Source organism: Odocoileus virginianus, chromosome 27 (assembly GCF_023699985.2).
Source record: "Odocoileus virginianus isolate 20LAN1187 ecotype Illinois chromosome 27, Ovbor_1.2, whole genome shotgun sequence".
Lineage (NCBI taxonomy): Eukaryota > Metazoa > Chordata > Mammalia > Artiodactyla > Cervidae > Odocoileus > Odocoileus virginianus.
Genome location: NC_069700.1, coordinates 7,450,683 through 7,465,305, shown reverse-complemented (window position 1 = coordinate 7,465,305; position 14,623 = coordinate 7,450,683). Strand labels below are relative to the sequence as shown.

At 42.9% G+C, this 14,623-nt stretch overlaps 1 protein-coding gene across 5 annotated transcripts in view; it reads right to left on the bottom strand.

Moving 5' to 3' along the window:
• Nucleotides 1–1,324: 1,324 nt before the first annotated feature.
• Nucleotides 1,325–14,623, bottom strand: part of RNF182 (ring finger protein 182) — a 47,389-nt gene continuing 34,090 nt past the window's right edge. For 3 of the 5 annotated variants that reach the window (XM_070457075.1, XM_070457074.1, XM_070457073.1), the window contains one exon: nt 1,325–4,581. In XM_070457075.1, the coding sequence (XP_070313176.1) occupies nt 3,622–4,371 (750 nt within the window). In that variant the 5' untranslated portion in view covers nt 4,372–4,581 and the 3' untranslated portion in view covers nt 1,325–3,621. Of the gene's footprint in view, nt 4,582–7,704; nt 7,861–14,623 lie in introns of all 5 variants that reach the window. The other 2 variants (XM_070457071.1, XM_070457072.1) reach the window with 1 other exon arrangement.

The window sequence follows — 14,623 nt, the reverse complement described above, 5'->3', positions numbered from 1 at the left end:
AGGAAATGGTGAGACCTGGAGGTTACCCACTTAACCAAGTGATGAGCCAGCATTTCGAACAACGGGGCAAACTTCCACTCATGTATCCTGATGGGATGCAACTCCAAGTAGATGCCATCATCCTAAGACAAACTCTTGCTCCAAATCTGAATCCAATCACACTTCCAAGCCTAACTTTTAGTTTACAGGAAATACAAGTGACAGGAGAAGTTAAATATCACCATTTGTCTGAAAGTCAGTCCAATCTAGAATGTGGGGGCATTGTCCAAGTTAACTGGCCTGCTTTTTTGAGTCAATGTCACAGGGAAAACAAGGTGGGGGACTGTTCCAGAATAAAAGAGAATAAGATACACAACAACCAAATGCAACGTGTGAAGTTTGATGGGATTCTGGTTTGTAATTTGTGTTTCAAATGATGAAAGGTATTTTGGGAACAAATTGAAAAATTTGAGTAGGCCACATATTAAATGATATTAGAAAAGTATTTTTAAGTGTTTTAGATACAATAATGATATTTTAGTCAAATTAAAGTATGTCCCTTATTCTTGGGGCCTCCCTGATAGCTCAGCTGGTAAACAATCCGCCTGCAATGCAGGAAACCCCGGTTTGATCCCTGGGTTGGGAAGATCTGCTGGAGAAGGGATGGGCTACCCACTCCAGTATTCTTGGGCTTCCATTGTGGCTCAACTGGTAAAGAATCCGCCCACAATGCAAGAGACCTGGGTTCGATCCCTGGGTTGGGAAGATCCCCTGGAGAAGGGAAAGGCTACCCACCCCAGTATTCTGGCCTGGAGAATCCCACGGACTTTATTTTCAGGGGAGAGAGAACAAAAACAAATGTAACAAAAGGTTGACTGTTGATTACTCTCAGTGAGTCTCTCAGCAGATGAGCATAAATTCACATACTTAAGTTATGACAAGCACAGGTAACTGTTTCCCTTAATCCGATTCTTTCTATATTTACGTAGATTTCAGAAATGAATGAAGCCATGACTCTAGATTAACATATAGTGCCAATTTACTAAGCATCATAAGCATAAAACTGCTACATGTTCCCAAATTACTGTGACCTTGCCTAACACTGGTCATATTTAAATATCAGGTACATTTTTAAAATTTGTACTGATCACACAAGGTTAGTGAATTCCCAACCAAAATGGATTCCGTTTTGCTCAGCAGCTAGGCAGTCTGGAAAACAAATCAAGCAAATTAAAACCAAAAAAATTTATTATAAAGACAAGTTTTGATTTCATCTTTCCTACTTTTGTCCTTTTCTTTAAAAAAAAAAAAAAGCATGAAGGTCTTTTATGATAAGTAGATCAGCTTTGTCAGAAAGTTCTAGAATCTTTATTTGTATAATAAAGGCATTAGCTTAATCAATGTCTTTGAAAGCTCAAGTGTGCAATTATCTAATGTTAAACAAAGTCCAAAATGATTGAATTTCAACCGTCAGAAAAATCAGACTTCTAGCTTGGAAATAATAACAATTTAATGGACAAATAAAACATCACCACAATAAATAAAAGACTGAAGCACTGTCCTTTTTTCATTCAACATCATGAAGGGTTTTTTGTTGTCATACATTTAAAACTGGTTAACACCAAATTAACTTACTGGCAACCGGAAAAAAAAAAAAAAAGACTACCGCAATACAGAGGCACAAACTAAGCACTGCGGACCTTACACAAATAAGCAAAATACATAGTGCCCACATCCAGAGCCTTCTAGAAATCTCGCCCTCTGACAACTCACCAATTCATCTGACGTTACATTTCAGGCAAAATGAACGGTTTTTAAAAAACCTTATAAATACATAAATCCAAACCACAAAACACCTCCTAAACATTACTTACTCTAAGTACAAATGGATATTTGGAAATTGCATTCACAATGCCATCTAAACTAGATTTCGGGAAATTATAAGTGTATTAGGCTACATCAGGGCTTAAATTCATTGGGCCACATCCCACATATACTTTCCAGTCATATTTACCCGGGGCATACATAGTCTCCAAGTTAACAGTTACAGAATTAAAATCAAACTACTGTTTAGAAAAGTATCAATTTTTCCTGAACAGAGAGATTGGAACTGGTCCACTGTCTTTCACTGAATAAATGTTTTATCACAAATAAGTAGCCTTAGTAATGCCCTTTTCTAAGAGTTATGAATATTTAAATGTTTATCATCAGTAATGAGTTTTAAGCTAAAAAAGCTTTTTTTCTGGGGGGAGGGCTACTTTCTGTGGGCATTCTATTCCCTCAAATCTAAAATCTGCTAACCAATTTCTTCTCATAAATATATACACTCAATGTCCCCTACCTCATGAAAAGAAGTTCATTAACTCAAGTCACATAAGCTTATGCTTTTATTTGAAATAAATTGCATGAGAACTTGAATCCATTCTAAAAGGGACTTAACAGGGATGGCAGAATGGTAGATTGCACTCTGCCCTTCCATTTTGTTATAGACTCCCTTGAAGGGCATCAGCTTGACATCTCTCTTGCCCATCCTTTTGCCTGAGCTACTGCACATAAAGCTAAGCCATTATATTTTGGTATAGCTCATTAGAACACAGCAAAATACTCCAGTTCTCAGCACATCAAACCATGAGCTGGAACAGCTCCTGAATTGTTCCTGGGTTTTCACTGCCACATTTACGCCAAATTGTTACAGGATTAAGTTAAGTGAGTCCATACTAGAATTTAAAATGAAATGGAAAAAATTAATTGAAATCCACATATAGTTATAGCAACTAATTAAATGGAACCCCACCCAGGATAAAGGATGGTGCTGAATGAACAGCCTCGTTTTAAAAAAAAAAAAAGAAGAAACTAAACTAAAATGCTTTAAGGAAAAGCTCAAATTGGGTCTCCGTAAACAATAACTGCTCTGAGAGAATTTCAGAGAAACCTGGAGAGTGGAAAAAAAACACGGAGGAAAAAAGGGTGTGTGTCCAAAATGAGTGGCCACACTCTGCCTTGAGGTTTACTGATGCAGATTCCTCGGCGATTTAAACTCTCTACAGTAATGTGACAAAATAGGCTTATAACTGAAACCACGCAAGAGGCCGGGTTCCTCTTGGCAAGTACCACGCACGGAGGGACCAGCATCTGAACTGGAAAGGATCCAGGGACGTGCCAACTGTGGGCCGGGGGCAGGGGTGTGCACTGTGCAAACGAGTGTGCCCTGGGGCTGTCCCCCTTCTTGGGTCTACCCTCCATCCCAGGCTAAGATGATGAGAAGAGGAGCCAGTTCATGCCTAACCGTCCACAAAGACTCCGGCTGCCGCGGCACACACGTCAGGCCCCAGGGTCCGTCGAGCAGCTCTGAGTGGCGGCTGCCCTGTCTCTGGGAAGACTCAGGAGAAAAGCCCTAGAAGGCTGAGCTGATCCCTGTCTCTTTTTTTGCTAACACGTAAGTAGGAACGCACATGTTACTTCCAGCATACGGGAAAACCCACCCAGTCAACATCTGGATGGAAAACGGACCACAGACATATGCCCAGGGGCTCTGTTCACGCCATGGGCGCCGATCACAGAGACTGGGATAGAAAACAAAGGCTAAGTGACCTAACTGGACACGTGGCAAGGGGTGTCGGACCTCTCGGCCCAGCAGTCCGCTTAAGAGGACGGTGCCAGACAGTCTAGGAACTCGTGGCAGACGCACTGGCAGAAGCCGTACACCATCAGGATGACGAGGCTGGAGGGGACCAGGCTGACGAAGACGACCCCCAGCGTGACCTTCTTGGAGACCAGTAAGTAGATGCCCAAGGGCAAGGAGCTGAAGTAGAGCAAGCCCAGCAACCACACCAGCACCCGGACGGACGTCTGAAAGACCAGGGACGTGCAGTTCCACACGGTCCAGTTGTGCGACACGGCGGTGGTCACCGAGTCGAAGCTGGACGGCCGGTAGAACTCGACCACGGGCGTGGAGCTGAGCGACGGCGAGCTCTCCCGCTGCACCTCCATGATGGTGATGACCAGGCAGTTGGAGGACGCGTGGGAAGGGCTGACCAGCGAGGCCAGCCGCTTGGGGGTCAGCAACAGCTCGGTGGGGTTCTCCGGCAGGCACTTCTTGCCCTTGCCGCCGCCGCAGGTCAGGTTCACCAGGATGTTGTTGTCGTCGGGCAGGCTGCTGACTTCGTCGTCCGGCAGGCACGTCTCGAACCTGCAGAAAGGGCAGACGATGACGCCGTGCGGGGAGTCCCCGAAGTCGATGATCTTGCACAGGCATTTGGCGCACACCCGGTGGCAGCACTGCAGCACCTTGGGCTTCCTCTGTTTGAGGTCGTACCGGCTGTAGCAGATTTTACACTCCAGCTCGTCCGAGACCTGAGACTCGGCCGCCGCCTCTGGCGGCTGACTGGCCATCCCGCGCTCTGTGCCTCCCGTCCTGGGCCGGGCGGGTCTCGCAGAAGGCAGGCTTGGACGGCGCTGTCTCTCTGAGTTATCACATCACCAGAATCAGGCGGAGGCGCACACAGGCAGGAAAAGGAGGGACAGAAACCGGCCGGGCATTTTCAGTTTCTGCGTATCGCTCTCTGTCTCAAACAGCATATTGACAAAGGCCACATGAGGGGTCTGCAAAGGAAAAGAGATTCTAATATGGTGAACGGTTCGCTGAAACGCGCTTTACAGAATTTTCTGAGCTTCCAGCGATTAGTAGTGGCAGACTTGAAAGGTTAAATCCCCGGCATCTTTTCACGCGTTTCTGCCTCCAGGATATAGGAAAGCGTTATCCCCACGCTTAGGTTTTTTCAGCCCACAGATATGACAGTAAAGAAGGCATTAAGAATCTTAGCGGTGTGAATTACACCGCAGAGCACTGTGGGTTCAGCTCAATAGAGTTTTCTCTCTGAAATTGTACAAATTTTGGCCTCTTTGAAGACAGAATGGGACACTTACCAGAAATAGATACATTTGCAGTTAAACTCCATTCAGTATAAATTAACTCTTTTAAAGGCTCACTGGTAATAAACTCCAATTGTCGTCTAAATAACCCCAGTAGTGCTTCAGAACACACAAAAGAAGGGAAAACTTAAGGATAAATGTTTAAAATGTGTTTTCAGAAAGTAATTTATACAGATGAGAGTGTATTTTAATACAGCAGACTATTCTTACCTTCCCAGTGTAAAGAAATCTGTTACAAGTGTCTTCCTTATTCGACTATTCAATGTCAAACTTTCTGTTTCAATACTAGTCTTGCAAACCATCGCTGTACACATACATTCACTCAAAGAAGAGTGAAGCATGTGACACCTAAAATAAGCATTATATTCAAGTCCAGTCTAATTGCCAAGACAGAGAAGAAAAGAGAACACACATGCAGCTGTCTCGAAACATGAAGAATCGTGCACGCATGTCTATCAAAAAACACTCAAACTCCAGCCACTGGCCGACTGTAGCTCATGTAAACTCTCTCTGTGGTGAACAGAAAGCATGATAGTTGCTATTACTGCTGGCTTTGGATAAATGGCTGAAGACTGATGTCACATAAACAGTCCATTCTCGACTATTAGGACTAAGAGAAGGGAGCAGCAATATGGGAAATCTCCAAATAATTTTTATTTTGCTCTAATACATGTGATTGGGGGGTAGTAGATTTGTCTTGGGCGTCCCAGGTGGCGCTAGGGGAAAAGAATCTGCCTGCCAGTGCAGGAGACTTGAGAGACATGGGTTCAATCCCTGGGTCAGGAAGATCCCCTGGAGGAGGGCATGGCAACCCACTCCAGTGTTCTTGCCTGGAGAATCCCATGAACAGAGGAGACCTGTGGGCTATGATCTACAGGATCGCTAAGAGCTGGACACAACTTAGGTATGTGCAAAGATTTGTTTTAAATTATATTTTGCTTGGAAAAATATCAGAATGTATTTGAATTTCTGAGCAGACCCCCAAGGAAATAACAGCAGAAGGCTGTCATAAGAGTTCTGAGAAGTAGAAAGCAACTATGCCAGCATTTTAAATTTGCTATGGACCCTACTGCCTTAATGGAGAAAAGCCAGTGCGCAGGTAAACTTGGATGATTTTTGGAATCATGATTAATTGGTTTGTGAATATGTATTATCTTCCTTTTAAATTATGACCTTAGTTAAATTTAAATTGACTCAATATAGTACAAGAATGTATAGGGTAATGGCTAGCATAGTAAGATGTACTCTTGGTGGGAAAAGGAAGTCAATCAAGAAGTTAGGCTCTTACCTCTGGCATCAGCCAAAAAGTATAGGTAGAGTTTTTTAAAATAGAGTTTACTATGGCAACCCACTCCAGTATTCTTGCCTGGAGAATTCCATGGACAGAGGAGCCTGGTGGGCTACAGTCCATGGGGTCGCAAAGAGTCGGACACACTGACCGACTTTCACGTCACTTCACTTCACACTGTATATGAATGCATGTGTTTCAAAACCGCTATGAGAGCTAATTTCTCTGTACCCACACTTACATGCAAAAAAGAATATATAGAACTTATTGTGATCATTTCCCAATATACACGTAAGTGACATCATTATGCTGTATACCTAAAAGCTACAACACACTTAGTCACTCAGTCGTGTCTGACTCCATTGCAACCCCATGGACTGTAGGCCACCAGGCTCCCCTGTCCATGGGGTTCTCCAGGCAAGAATACTGGAGTGCGTTGCCATGTCCTCCTCCAGGGGATCTTCCCAACCCAGGGATCAAACCCAGGTCTCCCACATTGCAGGCAGATTCTTTACCAGCTGAGCTACCAGGGAAGCCCCTATAATGCTATATGTACAACACACTTAGTCGCTCAGTCGTGTCTGACTCCACTGCAACCCCATGGACTGTAGGCCACCAGGCTGCTCTGTCCATGGGGTTCTCCAGGCAAGAATACTGGAGTGGGTTGCCATGTCTCCTCCAGGGGATCTTCCCAACGCATGGATCAAACCCAGGTCTCCCACATTGCAGGCAGATTCTTTACGAGCTGAGCTACCAGGGAAGCCCCTATAACGCTATATGTAAATTGAATCTCAATAAAACTGAGGGAAATGAAAGAAATTTTAAAGGCTGTGTGTGTGAGAACACATAACTTTGTCAACATTTGACCGTCAGCTGATTACGTTAATACTTTCTATACCCAAGCTTCCTACCAGTAGAGAAGTAGCAGAAAAGTTCTATTAATATGTTGAGCCAAGGACAATTTTAAGTTCCTAATTCTGGGAACATAAGTTATTCACTGAGCCAATGTGTCTATGAAAGTCACTCAACTGGGTCTGACTCTTTGTGACCCCATGGAGTATACAGTCCATGGAATTCTCCAGGGATATACTAGAGTGGGTAGCCATTCCCTTCTCCAGGGGATCTTCCCAACCCAGGGATCAACCCCAGGTCTCCCGCATTGCAGGCAGATTCTTTACCAGCTGAGCCACAAGGGAAGTCCAAGAATACTGGAGTGGGGAGCCTATCCCTTCTCCAGCGGATCTTCCTGACCCAGGAATCAGACCAGGGTCTCCTGCATTGCAGGCGGATTCTTTACCAAGTGAGCTGTGAGGGAAGCCTCACTGAGCCAATACTGAGCTATTATTTTAAATAAAGCTTACCTTTTTCACAGAACCACTCTCCATTCCTATGAACATGTTTAGAGTGTTATGATCATAATATTCTAAAAACTCATATGGAGACTTCTTGGTAACGTGCAAAAAAAAATACTAAATGTTTAAATATCCAATTAAAAGGGTACCTACTTTATCTCTAAGGAGTTTTCTAGAAAACCCACTCCATTAGCTTGAAATACTTCATCAACTCCAGACTCTGAAAGTGGCACTTCTGGGCAGGACTGGCTGACAGCCTTGAGCTCAGGTCACATCCCAGGAAATGCATCCAGCGCAAGTGTTTTCTTTCTGGAATGGCATAAACAGGGCAGTGACTCTTCCTTTTGGGAGGATGGGGTACCAAGCACTAGGATTCTTAAATACTTCATGTGTCTCATTATAATTCTAAGGTCCCCCTAAGAACTCAAGTAATAACCTAAAACCTATAACTTTATAGGGTTACGATAAGTGGGAGTTGTTAATTTGATCGTCTAAAAAATGGACTTTGCAGCTCATTCCCACCCTGCATTCACTCCATAATTGTGGGCCACAATACAGTGCTGAATGGAAGAAACTAGACCCCAGAGAGCACATACTGTATGACTCCATTTCTAGAAAGCTCAAAAAACAGGCAAAGGTAAGCCGTGGTAGGGATGCAAGTGGTAAAACCAAGAAGACAAGCCAGCAAGTGATTAGCATAAAAGTCAGGACAGCAGAAACATCTGGGTGTGGGCTGAGAGGCTTGACTTGGGCGGTACCTATGAGTGTCCGTGTCGTCCTACCCATCGCGCCGCACGTTTTTCCGTACTGGCGTTACTTTCACAGTAAAAAGTGTTTTAAGTCCATGGCTAAATACATTTGCTACTTTGATAGCCCAGATTCTTCTGTCCATGGATACTTTGGATCAACTTTTTTCCTCTGTGATCTCATTCATTTTTTTTCCCACAAAATTGAGATGCCAATCATTTATCACCTAAATATCCAAGCATCGCTATAAATCAATATTAAAAAGGATGGAGTCTTTAAAGTGAGCAAATCTGGAGCATTGCTTAATGAGAACAACTCCTAAAAGTATGTCTCACCAGACACAGGGCAAAGAATCTGACATGCTACAACTGCCTTAAAAATAAATACATGTGGTTATGTGAGGTGAGGGATGTGGTACTTCATCATGTTAATCACTTTGCAGTACATTCGAGTACCAAATCATCACACTGTGAACTTTGAACTTACATAATATTGTGTATCAGTTACATCTCAGTAAAGCTGGGGGGGGAATAAATACAAAATGTAGATTTTCTTTTCTTAGAAAAATATCTATTCAAATATCTGAAGCTGATATTCCTCATTAGCCACTTAAGTCTTTAATCCTTTTATAGATTATCTGGGGTAAGTATATACAAAGAAATAACCACCTACTATAATTCTTAGAAATTAATTTGAGCTTTTGGACAAAGGACTAAATATTTTCACTGCCCTAAATGTGTTAAGGTCCGTATAGTTGAAGCTGCGGTTTTTCCAGTAGTTATGTATGGATGTGAAAGTTGGACCATAAAGACGGCTGAGCGCCGAAGAATTGATGCTTTCGAGCTGTGGTGTTGGAGAAGACTCTTGAGAGTCCCTTGCACAGCCCAGAGATCAAACCAGTCCATCCTAAAGGAAATCAATCCTGAATATTCACTGGAAGGACTAATACTGAAGCTGAAGCTCCAATGCTTTGGCCATCTGCTGCAAAGAGCTGACTCATTGGGAAAGACCCGGATGCTGGGAAAGCTTGAAGGCGGGAAGAGAAAGGGATGACAGGATAAGATGGTTGGATGGCATCATCGATTTAGTGGACATGAGTTTGAGCAAACTCTGGGACATCGTGGAAGACAAGGAGGCATGGCATGCTGCAGTCCATGGGGTCGCAAAGAGTCGGACACGACGGAGCGACTGAACAAAAAATGTGCTGTGGTTCCTACTTGACTCAGATCCACTTTTCCCACTACTCAAGTCCTCTGCTATTAGAGATGCAAGCTTGGTTTGTATTTCAGACCAAAGTCCCTCCGGTGGACATCTGTTGTCCACCCACCCAGGATCTTTTGTTTTTTCCCCTTAGACCACACTGCTCCTTCCCACCTGCCACGGCCTCTTTGCGGAAGCCTTCCCCTCACTCAGATTCTGCGATGGTGACTAGGCCACCCTGCCTCCCTTCTCTCCCAAGGTGGGATCCGTGACCCCGGCCTGCCTCAGCCCAGGACTCCACACACCCCCTGCTCACAGGGACCAGTCTGGGTGGGCATGCGACTCAAACCAGCCCTGCCACTGCGCCTCCTGAGGCTTTGCCAATGAAAAGCCTGCAGCAAAAAAGAAACATGCTGAAGGCCAGGGGAAGGAGCACAGACCAGAAACAAATGTATCAAGGAACTGTCATGCCATCAAGAGGGAGATAAACAAGATAGGCCAAAAAAAAAAAAAAAAAAAGAGGGAGAAGTAAAGGCAGGCAGAAGGCAGAGATGCATATAAAGGCAAAAGACTTTTGATGAGAGCTGAACTGAGCTTCTGAACCTAATCTTGTGTGAGGCTTGCGTGAGTCAGTAAATCCCCGTTTTTGCTCATGTTAGTTTTTTTGGTAGGATTTCTGCTACTCACAACACAAAGAGCCAGGATATAATTACCACGCTGCATTTAACTTTGAGAATTTACTGTGTATTTATATCTAGGTTTCTGCTTAGTACTACAGAAATTATAAATAATTGAGTAAACCAAGCCAGAGCCAATAGGAATTCTTTAAAAGTTTCATTTGCACATGCGTGTGCATCTGCATGCATGCATGCACACACACAAATTTATATACAAAAACATATAAAAATTATCTCTTGTGTGAGTGCTCAGTGGTGTCCAATTCCTTGTGACCCTATGGATTGTAGCCTGCCAGGCTCCTCTGTCCATGGGATTCTCCAGGCAAGAATACTACAGTGGGTTGCCATTTCCTCCTCCAGGGGATCTTCCCAACCCAGGGATCGAACCCATGTCTCCTGTGTCTCCTGCATTGGCAGGCAGGCTCTTTAATGACTGAGCCACTTGGGAAGCCCTCAAAAGCCATCATACATACTGCTTATTTATTAGTGGTCTCTCTGTGTGTTCCCTTTTTATTTGGTTAATTTCTCCTCTTCACTTCCCTTCACTGGCATCAGCCTGAAAGGCACTCCCTTCCCTCCAGTAACCCATATTAACTACCTGCTATGTTTTCTTCCATACATATTTCAACGTGCACATTATCTATCCACGTACATATAATTGGAAAGACACTGTAAGCACAGTTTTTTCCATTATTTTTGCTAACTATTATACTATATCCAGTTTTCTGCATCTTGTTTTTCCCACTCAATAAAGACTCAGAATGCAAATTAGTACAGCCACTATGGAAAACAGTGTGGAGATTTCTTAAAAAGCTGGAAATAGAACTGCCGTATGACCCAGCAATCCCACTTCTGGGCATACACACCAAGGAAACCAGATCTGAAAGAGACACATGCACCCCAATGTTCATCGCAGCACTGTTTATAATAGCCAGGACATGGAAGCAACCCAGATGCCCATCAGCAGACGAATGGATGAGGAAGCTGTGGTACTTATACACCATGGAATATTACTCAGCCATTAAAAAGAATTCATTTGAATCAGTTCTAATGAGATGGATGAAACTGGAGCCCATTATACAGAGCGAAGTAAGCCAGAAAGATAAAGACCATTACAGTATACTAACACATATATATGGACTTTAGAAAGATGGTAACGATAACCCTATATGCAAAACAGAAAAAGAGACTCAGATGTATGGAACAGACTTGTGGACTCTGGGAGAAGGCGAGGGTGGGATGTTTCAGGAGAACAGCATTGAAACATGTATATTATCTAGGGTGAAACAGATCACCAGCCTAGGTTGGGTGCATGAGACAAGTGCTCGGGCCTGGTGCACTGGGAAGACCCAGAGGGATCGGGTGGAGAGGGAGGTGGGAGGGGGGACTGGGATGGGGAGTACATGTAAATCCATGGCTAATTCATATCAATGTATAACAAAAACTACTGTAATGATGTAAAGTAATTAGCCTCCAACTAATAAAAAAAATAAAATAAAATAAAATAAAATAAAATAAAATAAAAATAAAGACTCAGAAAATCTCTCAATTAAACCAAGACAGCCCCAAATTCCTTTTTAAAGCTGTATAACATTTCACCATTGGGATGGATGTAATATAGCCCACCATTCCTCCCCTGATAAGCATTCATGTATCTCCATTTTATCCTCCACACTGACATTACTGTAGAACATGATCTTGGAATACACACCCACGCAGATAGCGTTTCATTTTTTTACGAGAACAAGGAGTGGAAGTCCTGGGTCGAACAGATATTATTCCACACACATGCTGATGGATTGTCTTGCAAAGACTGTCACACAGACTTCAAAACTCAGTAATGTGAGAGCTCTTCTCCCCTAACAGCAACAGATGATATTGATGTAATTTTTGCCAATCTGAGGGGTGATATGTCATGATTTGAGTGTGGCTGTCTCATCATTTGTTGGCCTCCAGGATTGCTCTTCTCTGAATTCTGTCTTCACGTTGTTGTTGTTGTTTAGTCACAAAGTCAGGTCCGACTCTTCTGCATCCCCATGGGCTGTAGCCCACTAGGCTCCTCTGTCCACGGGATTTTCAGGTAAGAATACTGGAGTGGGTTGTCATTTCCTTCTCTAGGGAATCTTCCCGACCCAGGGATGGAACTGGTGTCTCCTGCATTCCAGGCAGATTCTTTTCTGCTGAGTCAAGTCTAATTTGTTGGCCTTCTGCATCTGCTTGACATATATTAAAATCTCATGCATTCCGAGATCTATTTCTGATGGTCTACTGTACTGCATTGATCTATTTGTTTAGCCATCTGTCTCGACCATAGTAATTTGAATATCATGGCTTTTTAGTATGTTCTGATACCTGGTAAGTTATGTCTCCTTGAGGAAGTCTCCTTTATTAATTCATTCAACTATTTATTAAGTGTCTCGTATGTTCCAGACAAAATTACAGGTGCTGACGATTCAACCGTGAGCAAAATCCCTTCTCTCCTGAGCTTACATTTCAGTCGTCTGGAGGGAGGCAACAGAGGAATTATTTTCTTGGCTATTAGTGGCACTTAACCTTCTGTTCTAAATTTTCAGATTTTATCAAATTGGAAAAAAAACTGTTGGGTGGAATTGCATCAAATGTATAAATATTAAGACTTCCAAGCAATTATCCTCCAATAAAAAAATATACTAAGACTTCCAATCCAAGAACATGGTCTCTCACTTGTTCACAATCTTGATCTGTGTTCTTCAATATATTTTCATTTTCTCCATGTTTCATGCCTTTTAAAATTATTCTTTAGTATTTTTAAGGTTTTGCCACTATTCTAATTTGTCCTTACTCTTCATTTCTAAGGGACTGTTGCTATTATGGGGCAAGAAGGAGGCTTTGATTTATTTTAAATTTAGCCACTTACCAAATTCTCTTATGTTTACAGGATTTACTGGGGGTGCCTTGGATTTGCAAGGTATACAATGATATCATTAGGGGGAAAAGATAGTTTTAGCTTGTCTTTTCCAGTATTTATTCCAGTTATTTCATTTTTCTTGTTTTAATGAACTTACCACAAATTCTAAGACAAAGTTAATAATTCCCACTAGAATGTAAGCTCCATGAATCACAGCCTTTTCTCTATTTTATTCATCCCTGAGAACACAGACCAATATCCTGACCCAAAGGAGATGCTAGAAAAGACATCTGTTAAATAAATAAGTGATAGCAAGGTTGTTTAGTTCCTAATACTAACTGTAAATTTTCTGTGTTTTGCTCTTTAGCATGACACCGTTTGTTTTGGTAAATGGTACACTAGGGCTTCCCTGGTGGCTCAGATGGTGAAGAACACACGTGCAGTGAGGGAGACCTGGGTTTGATCCCTGGGTTGGGAAGATCCCCTGGAGGAGGGCATGGCAACCCACTCCAGTACTCTTGCCTGAAGAATCCCCAGGGACAGAGGAGCCTGGCGGGCTGCAGTCCATGGGGTCACAGAGTCAGACACGACTGAGCAACTAAGCACTACTATACTAACGTCATTTCTTTCCATTCTTCCTGTTTTTGATTTATATATTTTTATTAGTTGTGTCTATACATTTCATTAAACACTTTTCAGCATCTCCTGATGTGACCATATGGTTTTCTAGCCCTAATTTGATCTGGTGAGGGATTTCACTGATAAGATTTCCTCTCTTCTGTTCTTGGAATAAACCCTACTCAAATGGTAAAGAATCCACCTGCAATGCAGCGGACCTGGGTTCGACTCCTGAGTTGGGAAGATCCCCTAGAGGAGGGCGTGGCAACCCGATCCAGTACTCTTGCCTGGAGAATTCCATGGACAGAGGAGCCTGGTGGGCTATAATCCTGGGGTCTCAAAGAGCCGGACATGACTGAGCGGCTAAACATACACACACATAAAATTCATCTATAACTTCATATGATCCCATTGCCTTTTTAAAAATAATTTTTATTTATTTTTATTTTTGATTGCACTGGGTGTTCATTGCTGTAAGCAGGCTTTCTAGAGTTACAGAGCACAGACTTCTCATTGTGGTGGCTTCTCTGGTTGCGGAGCAAGGCGTTGGGGCACTCTGGCTTCAGTGGTTGTGGCACATAGGTTCAGTTGCCCATGGCATGTAGGATCCTCCCCAATCAGGGACCGAATCCACGCCCCCTGCCTTAGCAGGCCGACTCTCATCCACTATACCACGAGGGAAGTCCCACCACGGCCTTTTTAAATGGAAGATCTTAAATGACTTTTCCAATGTCTTTTATGGTATTTATTGTCTTACTCAAATTTTCTACTTTTTCCTGAGTCAAATTTAGACATTTATATTTGGCAAGGAAATAATCCATTTCAGGTTTCTGAAATTTTATTGTCCTGGAGCTGAATGCAGTTATCTTTTTTAATATTTGTTTTTATTTATGTCTTGGTTTGGCTGCACTGGGTCTTAGGTGCAGCACGCTGGATCCTTTAT